Genomic DNA, 16,005 nt, shown 5'->3' with positions numbered 1-16,005 from the left:
AATATGATCTATGGCTGGGCCAGGATGAGGCCAACTGAGTTGTGGGTGCCCCCCCCCCCAATGTCCTGAGCGCTGGTGGTCGGCGGTCAGGGACATGGGAGCTGGAAGGCCAGCAACCTTGGGAGGGCACCACGTTGGAGACTCTGGCCATTCACCTCCCCCCCCCCCCCCCGATTCCTCAAAACCTGACCCGCTTCTCTAGCCATGGTCCTGGCCAAATTCTAACCCCACTGAATTCAGGGGCACTTACTTCTGGGTAGCGAGATTCCTGCCTTGCAGGGGGTTCGTCTAGATGGGGTCCCTTCCAACTCCACAATTCTATGACACAAACCATTACGGGCATAATGGGTGTCCTGAAAAGAGATGGGTCGTTTAGCTACCACTCTGCCCAAATCAGTGCCATTTACATCCCTCCTCAGAAACCCCATTCCAGGCTGATGGTTCCCCAGACCGCCTTCTCCCCCCGACCCCACAAAACGAGGCAGCACAGAACAGCGTTTCCCTACTAAAATTTTTATTAAGAAAACAAAGGAACATTTTTTTTTTTACTTTGTCTGTCACAAGTCCCCCATCAAACCCAGGCAGGCCAAAAAGCAGAACAAAAGGGGTGGGGGAAGAGACACACCTGCCTGTAGGAGGGCCGCCCCTCCCCATATCCATGGGGCTGGGTCCACGCCTGTTTGGCGAGCAGGTGGGGCTGATGATCTTGAGTGCAGAAGACCCCAAAGGTGGAGGCGGGAGAGGTGATTCCCCCTCTCCAGACCAAGAAAGGCAGGATTGTGCCCCCAAACCATCTGGCGTGACCCCCTCCAGAAGCAAAGGGTTTTATCTAAAAAGCATCCTTCGAATGCAGGACAAGTCCATTTCCATGGCTGGCTCTTTTGGTTTTCTGTTTTTGTTCCCAATCCTGCCCCCCCCCCCGCCTGCCACTGACCCAAAGGGCCTGGGGATGGCCAACGATGCAACTGACCGGGGCCAGTTAAGGCTCCCCCCCCCCACATTTAAATACAAGCTCCCAAGGGGACAATTCTACTTTTTCACGGCAGCCGTTCTCTGTGTGAGCTCCAACTGCCCTCAGAGCTCCTTCACGGGGGAACCTGCTTGCCTGTTCTCTCCACCCCCCAGCCCTGACACCGCACTCCCCAAACCCTGCAGCTTAAAGGTCTGATCCCAATGCCCAGGCCTCCCTCTGCAACCCACACCACTGGACCAGGAGAGTGTGTGTGTCTGGGGATGATGAAAATGGATGGGTGCAAGCTCAAGAAATCTGTGATGCAGGTGTCAGGGTGGCAAAAGGAAAGGACGAGGGTCCAGGAGGGGGCTGGAAGAGAGAGGATGTCAATGTGGGGGGGCAGCAGGGAGTGGATCGGGGCTCACACACTTCCACACAAAGGATCCCCCCCTCGCCCTGCCTGGCCAAGTAAAAGGAATATGGGGGTGCCCGCTTGAGACCTCTCTGGCTGTCCTATCCTCCCCCCTCGGCGGGGGAACACGACACGCACCTATTCCGCCCCCCCAGTGGCCTGTGCGGACACAACACTTCCCTCTCTCTCACACCCACAGCACGGCCATTCCGGGCGGGTTGGAGACACGTTTATTGTTCATTGGTGGGTGTCAGCCGGGAACGGTGGTGGGGGCGGCAGTGGCTTGGCGCAAGGGCCCCCCTCCACCTCAAGGCTGCCCCCTGCTGGTGGCACAGAGCGGCACAGCTTCCTGGGGACGGCGTCCCCCTGCAGGCTGCCTGGCTCAGCCCTCCTGCGCCCATCGCAGGAAGGTGGGGATGTCCCGGACGGGGACGTTGCGGGTCAGCGCCTTCACCCGCAGGTTGCGGTCGTCCGTCAGCAGCACCACCTCGCGCAGCAGCCGGATTGGGTCATCTGCAGGGGGGGCGAGAGGAGGCGGGAGTCAAGAGCGGCTCAGAAGAGGGCGGGTGCCTGCGTCCGTAACAATAACCATCCCCTTGCTGCGCTCAGGGCCAGGCGACTGTTACAAACCAGAGGCTGTCACGTTTGTCAGGCCTCATCCGCCATAATCCCCTGATCGCCTGGACTGCACCCCAGGCGAGGCATAAACACTCCGGGAACGCCTCCCTCCGTCAAGATGACAAGTTAAGCTGAGGAGGATTTGGCCCAAGGAAGATGGAAACCGGGGCCTTGGTGGTGGGTGGGGTGGGGGAGATGGCCTGTGCGCCTCCCTGCCAGGAGAGCTGGTTGGGGGGGTGGAGGAGGAGGAGGCCCCTAGGCAATGCAGGAGGGCAGGGCAGGAGGCGGCCTGGCACTTTCCGGAGGGCCGGAGGAAGGGGTGTGCCCGCGTGTTCCCTGCCATGGCTTTCATACTCTCAAAGGTACTCCAGGTGAGATGGCCGTTTTTTGCTTTCTTTGCGTCGGGCGACGGAGTGAATATTTGCCCGTTCTTGCTTGGGAATGAAACGGTCCTACAATCCTAAGGATGTTTACTAGGGAGTAATACAGGAGGCCTTACTGCAGAGTAAACATGGAGAGTGTTGGGGACGACTGCAAGGAGGGTCTCCTCCCTGGCACGGCAGACCCCCCTGCCCGCCCAGGAGGGGCATCTTAGTGCCCCCCCGAAACATACCTTTGTTGGCCGGCATGAAGTCCTTGGCCTTGTCGTTGCAGTAGTGGAGGCAGCAGGAGAGGATCAGGTCGTCGTTGTTTCCCTGCGGAGGAAGGAGCAGCAGCGGGAGAGGAGTGAGTCCGGGAAAAGGAACAGCTCGGCTTCCCCTCTCTCAGCCCCAGGGGGTCTCTTGGAAATACAGGCTGCCTATTTGCATCCTCTTGCTGTTATGGGTGCAGGTGGGTGTTTTGTGTGTGTGTCTATATTCCTGCGCTGCAGGGGGTTGGACTAGACAACCTGTGGGGGTCCCTTGCAACTCTACAATTCTATGGGATGAATCTGATGGATGGCATAAGGTATTCACGTTCATGTTTCTATCTGTGTTCTAAGTTGCTTGGAGATCTTTGGCTAATGAGCCAAATATGAGCCCGACAAGTCTAAATATTGGGAATTAAGAAAATAATAATAATAATAATAATAATAATAATAATAGTAATAACGTTGCATCCAATTAGGTTCTACTCAGTGCACAGCCATTGAAATTAGTGGATCCAAGTTAGGTATGTTCTTTCATTTCAGTGGGTCTACAGTGAGCAGGCCAAATGTTGGATACGCTAAAGAGCTCTCTGTCAGAGGAAATGTAGAGGTCACAGAAGCCGCTGTCACCAGGCAGGGACCCCTCGGGGAAACCCCAAGCCAGGAATATGAAGGCGATGCCCACCCCTGGCATGTAGGCATGCCGCAGGTAGACTGCCCTTCGAAGTGGAGGATCCCATTGAGCCATTGCGGCTCAAGGCAGATGATAAGGACCCCCAAACCCTTTGGAAAAGCGAAGGATACTCAGTGCCTTCCCAGGCAGAGATGGGGGTGATGTCCTCTGGGGTCTCAACCCAGAACCTTCTGCACACCAAGCAGCAGTCCTGCTAAGCCCCTCAAAGGCTGTAAAGCTTGAACCCAGGACCTCCCTGTCGCCCCACCGGAAAGTGGGAGCGCCCTCCCTGGCACCTGTTGCCTGGAGATGTCCTCGCTGCGGAAGGAGATGGACTCCAGCTCGTTGCCGCGGCTGGTGAGGGCTCGCATGTAGCTGTCCCGCTTCTCAAAGCGCGCCTCCAGGAACTCCACCGCCTTGCGGGCCCGCTCCTGCAGCAGCCGCGCGTAGCCGCCCCCGCGGTGCTCCGACTCGGGGCCCTTGGCCAGCCCGTCCAGCTCGTTGATGACTGGCAGGGAGGAAGGAGAGAGAAGAATGTGAGAGGAGCCTGGGGGATTGTGCCAATGGCGCGTTGAGTCCAGGAATCAAGATAGACTGCCTCTGGGCCTGGGGGCTCCATAAGAAGCAGAGTCTCCTTGGCCAACCAAGTCCAGCCTCCTGATCTCACAGGGGGCGAGCAGGTGCCCATTATGGGAAACCTTCAAGCAGGACCCAAACGCAACAGCGCCACCCTCCCCTCCTGCCCTTCCCAGCATCCGCCACTGCTGCCTGACTGTGGGGGCAGAGTAAGGCCACCCTGGCTAGTAGCCATTGGCTGCCTGCTCCTGCTCCATGTATTTGACCCACCCTCTGTTAAAGCCTTCCAAGCTGGCATTGGCGGTATGATTCCTGGGTGGGACGTTTCTGCCCCCACCCCAGGCCTTGGGAGACCCCTGTGCCTGAGGCTGGCTGTTTCCTCTGGGCTTGGGGGCAGCAGGTTCTGACTCTGGCTATGAGCGGAGAGAGAGAGGAACCAGAGGAGGGAGGGGCAGCGCTGGTCTGTCTTGCCTGGCTAGAAGCAGCCAACGCAGCTCCTCTCCCTGTCTCAGAGGGAGCCAGGCAGAAGCTGCCAGAGGTCCCTGGGAACGGCTTTTTCTTTCTTTGCAGCGGGCTGGGTGACAAATATGTCTGGGAGCCCCAGGAGAGCCCAAGGGGGCCTGATGGCACCCCCAGCAGACATATGCGAGGCCACGAGCACAAGGGAAGTCCCAGAGCCAATGTGGAACCTAGGAACCTAGAGTGAAGTAGCTCCATGCTGTCTGCACTGACTGGCAGCAGCGTTCTAGCATTTCCAGCAGCACCTCTACCCACCCTACCTGGAGATGCCACTGGGACCTTCTGCATGAACCCCCTTCCGCTAAAATCGAAGCAAGAGTCCAGCTCTTACAGTTCTGAATAAAGGGGCTGATTTTAATCAGGAGCATAGGAGCCAGACTTTGGGCCCACCTGGCTTTGTGCTGCCTGCACTGGCTGGCAGCAGCTCTCCGGGGTTTTGAAAGAGGGGCTTTTCCCAGCTCCCTTGGCAGATGGATGGCACTGGGGGACTGAGCCTGAGGCCTCCTGCGGTGCCCTAATCTACTGCAATTCCTGCCCTGGAGGGGGGCTAGGCTAGATGAGCCTTGAGGGTCCCTTCCCCTCTCCAGTTCTAGGATTCTATGGGGCTACGGCGGGCACCTCTTCCCAGGCACCCAGCCCCACCGGCTCCCTGAGACAGCTAATCTGGCTGCTCTTTTTGGCTTTCCTCGCCAAGAGCTGAGATCAAGTGGGAAGTATGCATTCCTCAGAGAGGCTGGGGGGTTGGATGTGCAGAGAGAGAGAGAGACAGAGACAGAGACAGAGGGGGAATGTGGGGTGAGGCCTCTCCCCGTCGCTATGAGCCCCCCTGGCTTTTCCAGCGCTGGTGGCACTTCTGGCCCTTCCTGGGACATCCGGCCTGGTAGTCCCCATCTGGGCCAATGCCTCTCCCGCCTCTCCCCACCGCCATTGCTTTGCTCTGGGGAGGATGGCCTGGGAGGGGGAGAGAAGAGCCCAGCGCAGGGAACATCAAACAGGAGGAGAGCGGCTGGTACTCCAGGCCGAAATGCGCCGCTCGCAGCCGCTTCCAAGCAAAACAGCCTTCAAAGAGGAAGCTTGTTTGCGCTCCTGCCCAAGCTGCCTGGCTGCTTCTCCCCACGCGGGTCGGGTTCAAGGAGCCGGGCGCAAGAGGGGGAGCTTTAACCCCTTCCCTGCTCCATAACAAGTGCCTGCTGGTTATTGCAGGGAGCAACTCAGGAGGAGCCGCGAGGGCAAGTCTGGGGCTTCAGTCTGGGACTTGGTTAGAGCATCGGCCAGGGCCGGGGTTCAAATCCCCCACTCGGCCACCAAACTCTCTTCTCTCAGCCTAACCTACCTCGCAGGGTTGTGGTGGGGATTTACAGGAGGAGGAGAACCATTCACACACCACAGTGAGCTCCTTGGAGGAAAAGGTGGGATATAAATGCAGGAAGTAAACGCTCTTCTCCTCCTCCCAGGTCTCTGGCTGATTGAACAGCCTATATGGCCTTTAAAACTGGGCGTTTGGGTAGTGTTATTGCTTGTTGTTATGCCATGTATTTTTGTGTTTTTACACCGTAAACTGCCCTGCGATCCTCAGTGAGGAATACCCTCAGTGGAAGAAGCTCAGGTGGTGTTCCCAGGGGGGCTGGGCTGCCGTCTGAGCTGGAGCAGCACACCTCGCTTTATCCCCAGGAGCACATGGTGTTGAGAGAGGGGTGGGAGGGCGATGCTACACTGACTGGCAGCAGTGGCATTTGGGGATTTCAGTCTCTCCCCGCCGCCCCTGCAGACACCACAGGGGATGGGACCCGGGACCTTCTGCCTGCAAGCTGGATGCCCTCCCCCCCCCCAAGCTGCTTCGGTCCTTCCGTGAGGGAGGGGGACGTGAGTGCCCAGCGCCTCCACCCTCCTGCCGGCCCGGCCAGACCACCCAGCAGCAGCAGCAGCCGCCTGTTATCTGCCAGGGCCGAGTGTTTACCAATAACAGGAACCAGCTTTGCTGAGTCGCCGGACTGCAGCTTTATAAGGAGAAAAGGGAGAGCCAGGGCCCGGCAGCTGGGACAAGCGCCCTGGCTCAAGACCTCGCCCCCCCCCCAGTACAGAAGTGCTGGCTGCCCTCACGGGTCAGACCCCCCCTCCCTCACCCCAGAACGCCTCTGTGAAGGCCCGATGCAGGATGCCAGGGCCATGGGACCTCATCCCCCTGCCTGCTTCTGCCTACCTGTGCCTCGGAGGTAGACTGCCCCTGAGTGTGGAGGCTCCACTGATGCCTGCTGCTTTGCCTGGAGCACTGGGAGGTGGCAGCTCAAAACAGGGCAGTCCATCGGGAGGGGAGGAGAGGAGAGAGCCTCTCCTGGAATGGATGAGTGGCAGGCTCTTCTGGCAAGGAGTTCCAGCGGTCAATGACACACTGCCTGAAGAAGAGGCTGTATGCCTCTGAGGGAACATGCACAGGAGGTCCCCAAACCCACTGCCTTAGTTGGACGGAGGGGATATAAATCAAATCAATATACCCAAATGTTTCCTTTGGGTCCCAAAGGATGCAGAGAACAGGCAGGGCTAGCAAGCCCTTTTTGTGGGCCAGGTGATGTTTGCAGCCTTTATTTGTAAGGCGGGGGAGGGACGTGGCTGCTCCCCGCTTGGAGACAGCGCATCGGGTCCATCTCTGCGTCCGTGAGCGCACACACGCAAGCACACACTCACCAATCAGGGGCACCACAAGGATGAACTGCCGGCAGTCCAGGAGCTTGACCAGGCTGCCCAGATGGTCAATGAAGCCGTTGGTGTCCGGCACCAGGAAGACGGGGCGGATCTCCAGCTCCATCTGCCGCACTTGGGCCTGGTCCTTCAGCACCGCCTAGCACAAAAAAATTCCCACCTTTGAGCCGAGGGGGATTCTCCCAGCATGCATCAGGGGGTCCCCCCCTCCCCAAATTCTGCACAGCCTGAAGCGTGATGGAAACCAAGCAGCTTGGTGCTGAATCCTTTCTCTCCCGTGCAGACCTGCCTAGGCCTTTCAGATCATCCTCAGAGATGTCAAAGTAGAATTGGAAGGGACCCCAGGGGTCATCTAGTCCAACCCCCCTGCAGTGCAGGAATCACAACTAAGCTCGCCCCAGGGCCATCGCCTCAAGCTCTCAGGTGAGTGAGGGGCCCTTTCAGTGGAGTCCCCTCCCAGAAGAGACATTTGTATGTGCGTGCGGGTTGCCACTGGTTAAAAACATTTATGTTTTGACAGGTTTTTCATACTGGCTTCTCTGCCTGAGGGGGCTCTATTCAGTTTTGTTGATTATTATGGTTTATTCCGTGTATTAGTCATTAGTCTATTAGTCTCCACCTCCATCGTTCTGCCCGGACACCGAGGTCCAGCTCCAAGGGCCTTGTGGTGGTTCCCTCACTGCGAGAAGCCAAGTTACAGGGAACCAGGCAGAGGGCCTTCTTGGTGGTGGCGCCTGCCCTGTGGAACGCCCTCCCACCAGATGTCAAGGAAATAAAGAACTATCTGACTTTTAGAAGGCATCTGAAGGCAGCCCTGTTTAGGGAAGTTTTTAATGTCTGATGTTTTATTGTATTTCTAATATTTTTGTTGGAAGCTGCCCAGAGTGGCTGGAGAAACCCAGCCAGATGGGTGAGGTATAAATAAATAAAATAATATAAAAGAGTCTCAAGCTTCTGTGATGCACTTCTAAGAGGTGACCTGACTGAAGTTTACGAAATGATGCCTGGCCTGGAGAAAGCGGATAAAGGAAAGTTTCCCTCCCTCTCTCCTAACACTAGAACTGCTGGACGTCCCTTGAAGCTGAGTGTCGGGAGATTCAGGGCAGATACAAGAAAGTCCTTTTCATGCAGGAGGGAGCGATGGCCGCCAACTGGGATGGCTTTAGAAGAGCATTTGACAAATTCACAGAGGAGGAGGAGGAGGAGGAGAGGGCTACGGAGGGCGGCTAGCCACAAGGGCTGTGCTCTCTCGCCACAGTCGGAGCCTGAATCCCAGTTGCTGGAAATCGCAGGAGGGGAGAGCTGTGCTCAGGTCTTGCTTGCTGGGGCATCTGACTGGCCACTGCAAGACCAGGAGGCCAGACTAGATGGGCCGCTGGCCTGATGCAGCAGGCCCTGCTCAGGTTCTTCTGCTTTTTATTTTTATGTCCCGGGAGCCGAGGAGGCGGCACTTGCGAACCCACCCACCCTGAACTGCTCCTTCAGCCCTGTCCGCATTTAGCTTTGCAGGAACGGCACTGCGAGGAATGTAAAAATACTGCCACGACGTCACGCATGTTCCCGGTGGGAGGAGCTGCTCCTGCAGTGCCCCTGACATGCGCATCCGGTGCCCAGGAGGTGCCGCCCTCCCTCCCCAGGCTCCTTGGCCCAGACTCCCGGGCTCCTGGCAAGGCTGAGCGATGCCTGTGCCGGCCGTCACGTCCCATCCTGCCCCCCTGGGCTGGCCAGGGAGAGGACGACAGGATGCGCATGGTGGTGGTGCTGGGGAGGGTGCCAAGTCCCCCCTCCCCTGCGTTCAAGGAGCCGGAGGGGAACTCGCCTCAGCAGGGTTCAGAGGCCAGGAGGAGGTTTGTTTGTGTTTGACAGGGGCTGGCCAAGGGGGTACGGGGGGGGGGGAGCGGCGACATCCGGCTGGGCCAGAGAGAGGGGCGTCTGCAACAGGGGTGGAAAAGGCTGTGGAAAAGCGGGCAGGTGGCTGCAGGGGCACCCAGAGGCAGCCGGGTGCCCCCTCCGCTAGAACCCGTCCCCAAAAGGCTTCCTTGAGAAGAATGGCAACTGAGGGCGTGCAAAGCTGCTCTGCCCTTCCTGCTGCAGGTTGGGGAAGAGGGAAAACAGTTTCCTGGGGAAGACTGTCCCTGAGCGCGTGCAAAGTTGCAGGCGTCGCTGGGGAAGAGAGGGAACGGGCGCAGAGGCGGCCAAAACTTCCATGCCACGGGAGAGGCTTGGCAACTGGCGAGCGGCAGGTTCCGCCGCCCTGCCCGACGCCCCGTGGCGCTTGCTTGTCGTCACTGCGCCCGCCCTGGAGCCGCCTGGGTGGGGGTTGCCCTTCCGCCGCTGGCAGGTGCCTGGCTGTCCGTCCGTGTGCGCACGTGCTGGACGACTCGGAGGAGGGCTAAATATAGGCAGAGCGTCTCCCCGCAGCCCACCCGCCCCGCCCGCCTGCAGCTGGACCTGGCGAGGGGGCGGGAGCGCGGCTATTCCAGGCAGCCCCCCTGGGGAGAGCGGCTGCCCTGCTCCGCAGTGCCCAGAGGAAGAGCTTGTTATGGTTCAGGTGGGAATGTTTCAGCTGGGCAGGAAATGCCTCCACTCCAGGCAGACAAAGGACCGGGCAGAGGGGTGGGGGGCAGAAAGAGTGCAAAGCGCTCCTTCTGTTGGCTAAATGACACACACCCCCGCCCAGTCTGAGACAGGTTTGGATGGCCAAGATTCTGCCTCAGAACGCATGGGAGAGACTCACACGGTGCTTCTGAGCTTATAGGGAGCTGAGTGTCCTCCCACGGCACAAGAATATCAAAACAGCCTGGATTAGAGCGGGGTGGGGGTGGGGCGGGGGGGCATACTAGTCCAAAATCCTGTTCTCAGAGTAGCCAAGCAGATGCACCAAAGTGAAGCCCATAAGCAAGCAGGACCTGAGTGCAAGATCAGCTTCTCTCCCCATTTAAAGGTAAAGGTAAAGGGACCCCTGACCATTAGGTCCAGTCGTGACCGACTCTGGGGTTGCAGCGCTCATCTCGCTTTATTGGCCGAGGGAGCCGACGTACAGCTTCCAGGTCATGTGGCTAGCATGACTAAGCCGCTTCTGGTGAACCAGAGCAGGGAACGGAAACACCGTTTACCTTCATGCCAGAGCGGTACCTATTTGTCTACTTGCACTTTGAGGTGCTTTCGAACTGCTAGGTTGGCAGGAGCAGGGACTGAGCAACGGGCGCTCACCCCATCACGGGGATTCGAACTGTCAACCTTCTGATCGGCAAGCCCTAGGCTCTGTGGTTTAACCCACAGCGCCACCCGTGTCCCAAATGCTCTCCTCATTTACGAATCCCAAAAACTACTATCCGAAAGCATTTACTGCTTCCAACAGTTGCCTGGATTTGGGGCCAAACTCTGGCTCTTTTGGCCTGGCCACCAGCCCTGCTGCTGCCTCTCCTTCCGTGGCCTTCGCTGACCTGGCAGTGGTCTTTATGTAGAGAATGCTCCCCCTGCCCGCTTGCTGTGCCGCTCTCATTTGGGTATTGAGGAGAAACCTCCGTGGCATTTCTGCTTTCTCCTGCTTCCTACTGTGGAGACGAAGCGGAGCCACTGCGGTTAGGAGCCATCGGCAGCCCTCTCCTCCGGCACAAATCTGTCCAGCCCTCTTTTAAAGCCATCCAGGTTGGGGGCCATCCTGCAGGAAGGAGTTCCACAATTTTAACTAGGCACTGCGTGGCTTGCCACCTTGGGTGCCCTCCTTGGCTTGCCTGTGCCAGGTCCTGCTGCCCACCCAAGGGGGATTTTTAAAAATCTCTTGCTGCTTTTGGAGTGGCCCAGGAGGGCAGAGCCACCCACCCAGAGGACGCACGGCTCCCTGCCGGCTCTCCTTGCTGCCTCGGCTCCAGCCAAGTGAGCTTCACGCTCTCTCTCCCCTGTGCCTCATGTGCTGGGTCGCTCTGGCTTGCCAGAACGCAGGGCCCTTTCTTCCTCTCCTCTCCTTTCCTCCTGGCAGGCAGGCAGGCAGGCAGGCAGAGCGGCTGGCTGGCTGCAGCCTCAGCCATTGGGCCACGGTGGGCCTGGAGAGCAGAGAAAGAGAGAGCACAAGAGAGAGCGCTGGTGGTTCTGGGCCCGCAGCCAACAGCCGGCGGGTACACATGTGCGCTGCTCTCCCAGTAGGGCCTTCAGCGGCCCTGTTTTACAACCACCTCGGCACAGACTCCAGAGTTCACGCATATGGCTAGACAGATGTGTTTGGCTGGCGTTCAAGGCTGGGAAATGAAGAGTTATGGAAGTGAAGAGGGCCCTGGGCACTGCAAGGAGAGAGAATTTGGGGCGGGGGGAGAGAGAGGAGAGAGAGAAAGAGAGAGAGAGAGAGAAGGAGGGAGGAGGAATTTCCCTTGGCTGTAGGGAGCCAGCCAGCCAGCCAGCCTGCAGGCTTGAGAGGCAAGCTAGCCAACGCCCTAGGGCACACACACACACACACACTCCCCTGCAGTTGGCACAGTGGTGCTTCGAGCTGCTGTCTATTTCATTCTATTAATTAATGAATGAATTAAATTTGCCCACCAAATTTAGAGGTCAGTTTACAGCAGAATCAACAGGACTACGAATGGGGGGGAATGTCGTGGTGAGCTCTGCTGCGGTTTGGGGGATGTGGGACTCAGGCGCAGCAAAGCCATCCAATTCAGCTCCTGTCCTGCGTGAGATTTACGATGCAGAGGCGGTTAGGGACTTTAGGACTGCCACCTTGGTCCTGGAGGCTGCTGCCCCCGACTCGCCCAATTATCCGCCTGGCCCAGCAAGGGGGGAGGGTGTGCCGCCCTGATGGTTCTTGGGATTGCGCTCCCAAAAGCTTCTCAGAGATGTGCGGTTGGCATCACCACTGAGGCTAATCTACCCATTTGTCTAATTCTCTTTTAAAGCCATCCAGGTTGGTGGCCATCGCTGTCTCCGGTGGGAGGGAGTTCCACAATTTAACTTTGCACTGTGTGAAGGAGGAGTCCCCCCCCCCCGACTCCTGAATCTCCCAACATTCAGCTTCCCTGGATGCTCATGCTCACGAGATGCAGTGTTAGGAGAAAGGAAGGAAAGCTTATTTCTAGCTGCACCTCGTGTATTTTATGTTTTTTGTTCACAGCTTATTTCTGCTGTACGTTTGTTAAACACATCTGTTGGGGGTTTTTAAAAAAAGAATTCCACTTATATGTTGCGTGAAATGTGTGATACGCCACCTTGGAACATTTTCAATGAAAGGCTGTTAGGAAATATTTAAAGCCAGGGGCAGGGAACCTTTTGTTCAGGCCTTAGGGCCACATTCCCTTCCAGGGGCCCCATGTGCAGGGCCAGAGGCAAGGGCAAATTATGCACATTTAATTTAGCTTTCTACACTAGGCTAGCTTCTGCAGACACTCAGACACCTCCCAAAACCACGTGAAGTATTAAGCAGAGCTAGAAAGGGGCTTGGGAGATTTCCAAGGGCCGGGCGCTGAGGCTTGAAGGGCCATATTTGGGGCTTGAAGCTTCCTACCTCTGCTATAAGTAAATGGATACATGCATACCAGCTGAGATTCCTGTGCTGCAGGGGCTGGACTAGATGACTCTGGGGACCCCTTCCAGCTTTACAATTCGACCACACGCCCCAATGCAAACCTGGATCTTGTCTTGCCGGCGCTGCTGTTCGGCCACCTTCCTGGTCAGCGCTTGCTTCTTGGCCCGCAGCTCCCTGATGTCCAGCTCTCCGCCGCTGCCGTCGGCCTCCGAGTCGTCCTCAAAAGCCTCGATCCGGACATCGTCCTCCTTGTCACCATCCAGGAGGAGGAGAGGAAGAAGAAAAGAAAGGGTGGTTGGGAAGGACAATTGCAACAAAGGATAGCTAGCAAGCTATATGCAGCGCTTTTGGTCCCCCCTCCCTGTTCCGTCTTCCCACCATGAACACTGGGAATCGCACGGTTGATCTCGCTGCAGGAGGATGGGAGCCCCTTTAGGGAACTACAATTCCCAGGGATCCTTGGGAGCAGGCGCTGCACCGTGGCTCACCCCTTCGCCTCCTCACTGCAAGAAACTCCTCCTGCTGCTACTGCTGGGAAAGGGGTGGAGAGGACCAAGGGCGGGGAGACGTTCCCCATCACAGAACTGCAGAGTTGGAAGGGACCCTGAGGGTCATCTAGCAATCGCAGCGGAAGGATTCCTGACAGACTCCACCACCTCCCAGCCCCTGGGCTCCTGCACACGCACCACGTTTCACAGGGACACACAAGATATTCTGCTCCAAACCCCTTTTGAAAAAGGGGAAAGGAAGCAGCAGCAGCAGCTGATTGGAGGTCCTTGGCTCCTTGGCCAAGGCTGGGCAAAAGGGTCTCCCCAGCCTCAGAATCCGAAGTCTCTCCTCCTCTATCCTGCACAAGAAGCTCAGAAGAGCCAGCTGCATCAGGCCAGGGGCCCCTCCAGTACAGCCTGCTGTCCCCACAGGGGCCAACCAGATGCCCATTATGGGAAACCCACAAGCAGGATCTGAGCACAAGAGCCTTCTCCCCTCCTGCAGTTTCCAGCAACTGGGATTCAGAAGTATTGCTGCCTCTGACCGTGGAGGCAGAGCCAAGCCCCTGGGCTAGCAGCCACTGACAGCCCTCTCCTCCTCTTTGAATCTGTCTGATCCTCTTTTTAAACCTATCCATGTTGGCGGCCATCCCTGCCTCCAGTGGGAGGGAGTTCCATAGTTCAACTCAGTACTGCGTGAAGGAGTCTCTTTTATCCATCCTCAATTTCCCAACGTTCAGCTTCAACACATATCCTTGAGTTCTCACGTTATGAGTGACTTTTCTTTATCTGCTTTCTCTATGCCATGCATGACTTTTATAAACATCTTGTGTTGCCTCTCACTCGCCTTTTCTCTAAAGTAATCCTAAAAGCTGCAACCTTCCTTCACGGGGGAGTCTCTCAATTCCCTCAATTATTTGGGCTGCCCTTTTCTGATCTTTCTCCTTGCTCTACAATATCCTCTTTCAGGTGAGGCGGCCGGAACGGTCCTCCTCTGCGGATTTTATCTGTAAGCCGCCTTCTGTCCCGGTCAGGGAAAAAGGAGGGGTGTAAATAAACAAATCTGTCCCATCCTCTTTTAAAGCCATCTAGGCTGGTGGCTGCTTCCTGTGGGAGTGAGTTCCGCAGTTTAACTCTGTGGAGAACGAAGGAGGGCTTTCTTCTGCCTCCCACCCCCTTCCCGTTCTCTGACCTCCTGCGAGATCCTCCTCAAGGCAAGCGCAGCCTTGCAGAGCAGCTGGCAGGGATGCTGAACGAACACCAAGCGCTCACACACTCTCACACACGGACGGCCTGCAGAGAACCCCGGGCTACAGGAACAAGCCGGGGCAGAAAAACAAGAGGAGAAATTCCTTAATCACATCAGGATGTGTGTGTGTGAAAGAGAGAGCTCCAGAGGCAAAGGGAGGGCAGGGAAGAGGAGGCGGGGGGGGGGGAGAGAAGAGCCAGCACCAAGCCCCTCTCTTCCTGTACGTGGGCTGCTGTTCGGCGCTGCTTCTCACCCCCCCTCCACCGCCCCAATAAACTCGATCCTGAGCCTGAACCCTCACCCTGCTCTGCCTCCCACCCCCCAACCCTTTCCTGCTGGGCCTGAGCTGCACGTTATTAAAGCTGTGCCCCCCACCCCGAAAGGAATCGTTATTTGGAAAGCGCATCTGGAACTCATCGCTGTGGCCAGAGAGAAAGAGAGAGAGACAGAGAAATAAAGGCTGCTGGCAGGAAGGGGCACATATGAGTGCAGCGGCGGCAGCAGCAGGACCCCCCCCCCAAAAAAAGGCTGGTCTTCCTCCTCCTGGCCAGCTATAAATAGTGGGGAGCGCGGCCAGCCCAGGCCCCGCTGGGGCAATTGCTCCTGCTGCTGCCTGCGCTGATCTCTCCCCCCCCCCCGCCCTCCGGTACCTGATCTTCCAGTTGTTTTCCCTCTTGGCTGGCTGCTTCCTTTCCCATGGCGTCTGGGACGGGGGCCACTGACACATACTTTCCACCCTTGAATGCCAGCAATGGCTCTTCTTGGCCACAGAGGGCTTCCAGGAAATACTTCAGCACAGTGACCCGCTTGCAGTCCGCCGCAATGACCTACGGAGGAGCCAGGATGAGAGAGATGGAGGGGGTGGGGACACACAACAAGATACAGAGGTCAGAGGGCATTGTCTGGGCAGGGGGGACGGGACAGGGCGCAGGCACGTAGCAGAGCCAGAGGGAGACCCGGGTTTGAGTCCTGCTGGCAATACGGGAGCAACCAACCTCTCCGACACTAAACAGGCTGCTGGGCCGTTGGCCAGGAGAGGAGAGGGCATCTGTGGCTAAGGAGAGAAGCAGTGGGGCGTAGTGGTTAGTGTGCTGAGCAAAGGCCTGGGATCAAATCCCCGCTCAGCCAGGAAGCTCACCAGCCGACTTTGCCCTGGTCACTTGTCTCTCAGGCTCACACTCTACAGGGTTGTTGTGGAGATTGAAGGCAGAGAGGGAGAAGGCGCACACCACTGTGGGCTCCTTGGAGGAACAGCGGGATATCCTGTTCTCCAGATCCTCAGAGCTTTAAGTTGGAGATGCCAAACCTCCGATGGAGGGGGCGTCTCTTGTGGCATTATGAGACTTCTCTGCCCGCTGCGACTGCTCACGACAGCAAATGGGCTTCCGAGCTGGACTCAGCTCTGGGACCTTCCCGTTTATGCATCTATATTTAAACCATCGTATCTCTCTTTATCAATTTCTATTTTTGATCCATCATATCTATATCAATCTCTAAACCTGGCAAACCTTTGAAGCAGTTGAAACAATAAAAGAGTTCAATACAATAACAGGTGGGACTGTAGATACAGAAAAGGGGAGCCTTTTAGGGTGCTCCAGCATGAGGGCCACATGTTGGATCCACCCAGGAAAGAGGCTTTCCAGGTTTGGCAGGGCAAGCTGCCAAGGTGCCCCAC

The 16,005-nt window shown here is 57.3% G+C and overlaps 1 protein-coding gene across 3 annotated transcripts in view; it reads right to left on the bottom strand.

Moving 5' to 3' along the window:
• Nucleotides 1–497: 497 nt before the first annotated feature.
• SMG6 (SMG6 nonsense mediated mRNA decay factor) overlaps nucleotides 498–16,005 on the bottom strand; it is a 91,336-nt gene continuing 75,828 nt past the window's right edge. For all 3 annotated transcript variants that reach the window (XM_080982281.1, XM_080982282.1, XM_080982283.1), the window contains exons 14-19: nucleotides 14,981–15,157; nucleotides 12,695–12,841; nucleotides 7,061–7,214; nucleotides 3,580–3,791; nucleotides 2,596–2,677; nucleotides 498–1,877 (exon numbers count right to left, since the gene is read on the bottom strand). In XM_080982281.1, coding sequence (XP_080838407.1) covers nucleotides 1,747–1,877; nucleotides 2,596–2,677; nucleotides 3,580–3,791; nucleotides 7,061–7,214; nucleotides 12,695–12,841; nucleotides 14,981–15,157 — 903 coding nt within the window. In that variant the 3' untranslated portion in view covers nucleotides 498–1,746. The remainder of the gene's footprint in view (nucleotides 1,878–2,595; nucleotides 2,678–3,579; nucleotides 3,792–7,060; nucleotides 7,215–12,694; nucleotides 12,842–14,980; nucleotides 15,158–16,005) is intronic.

The sequence above is a fragment of the Podarcis pityusensis genome (genome assembly GCF_964106645.2).
Source record: "Podarcis pityusensis genome assembly, chromosome: 15".
Classification (NCBI taxonomy): domain Eukaryota; kingdom Metazoa; phylum Chordata; class Lepidosauria; order Squamata; family Lacertidae; genus Podarcis; species Podarcis pityusensis.
The sequence above is the reverse complement of the archived record's forward strand: the minus strand, read 5'-3'. Positions and strand labels throughout refer to the sequence as shown.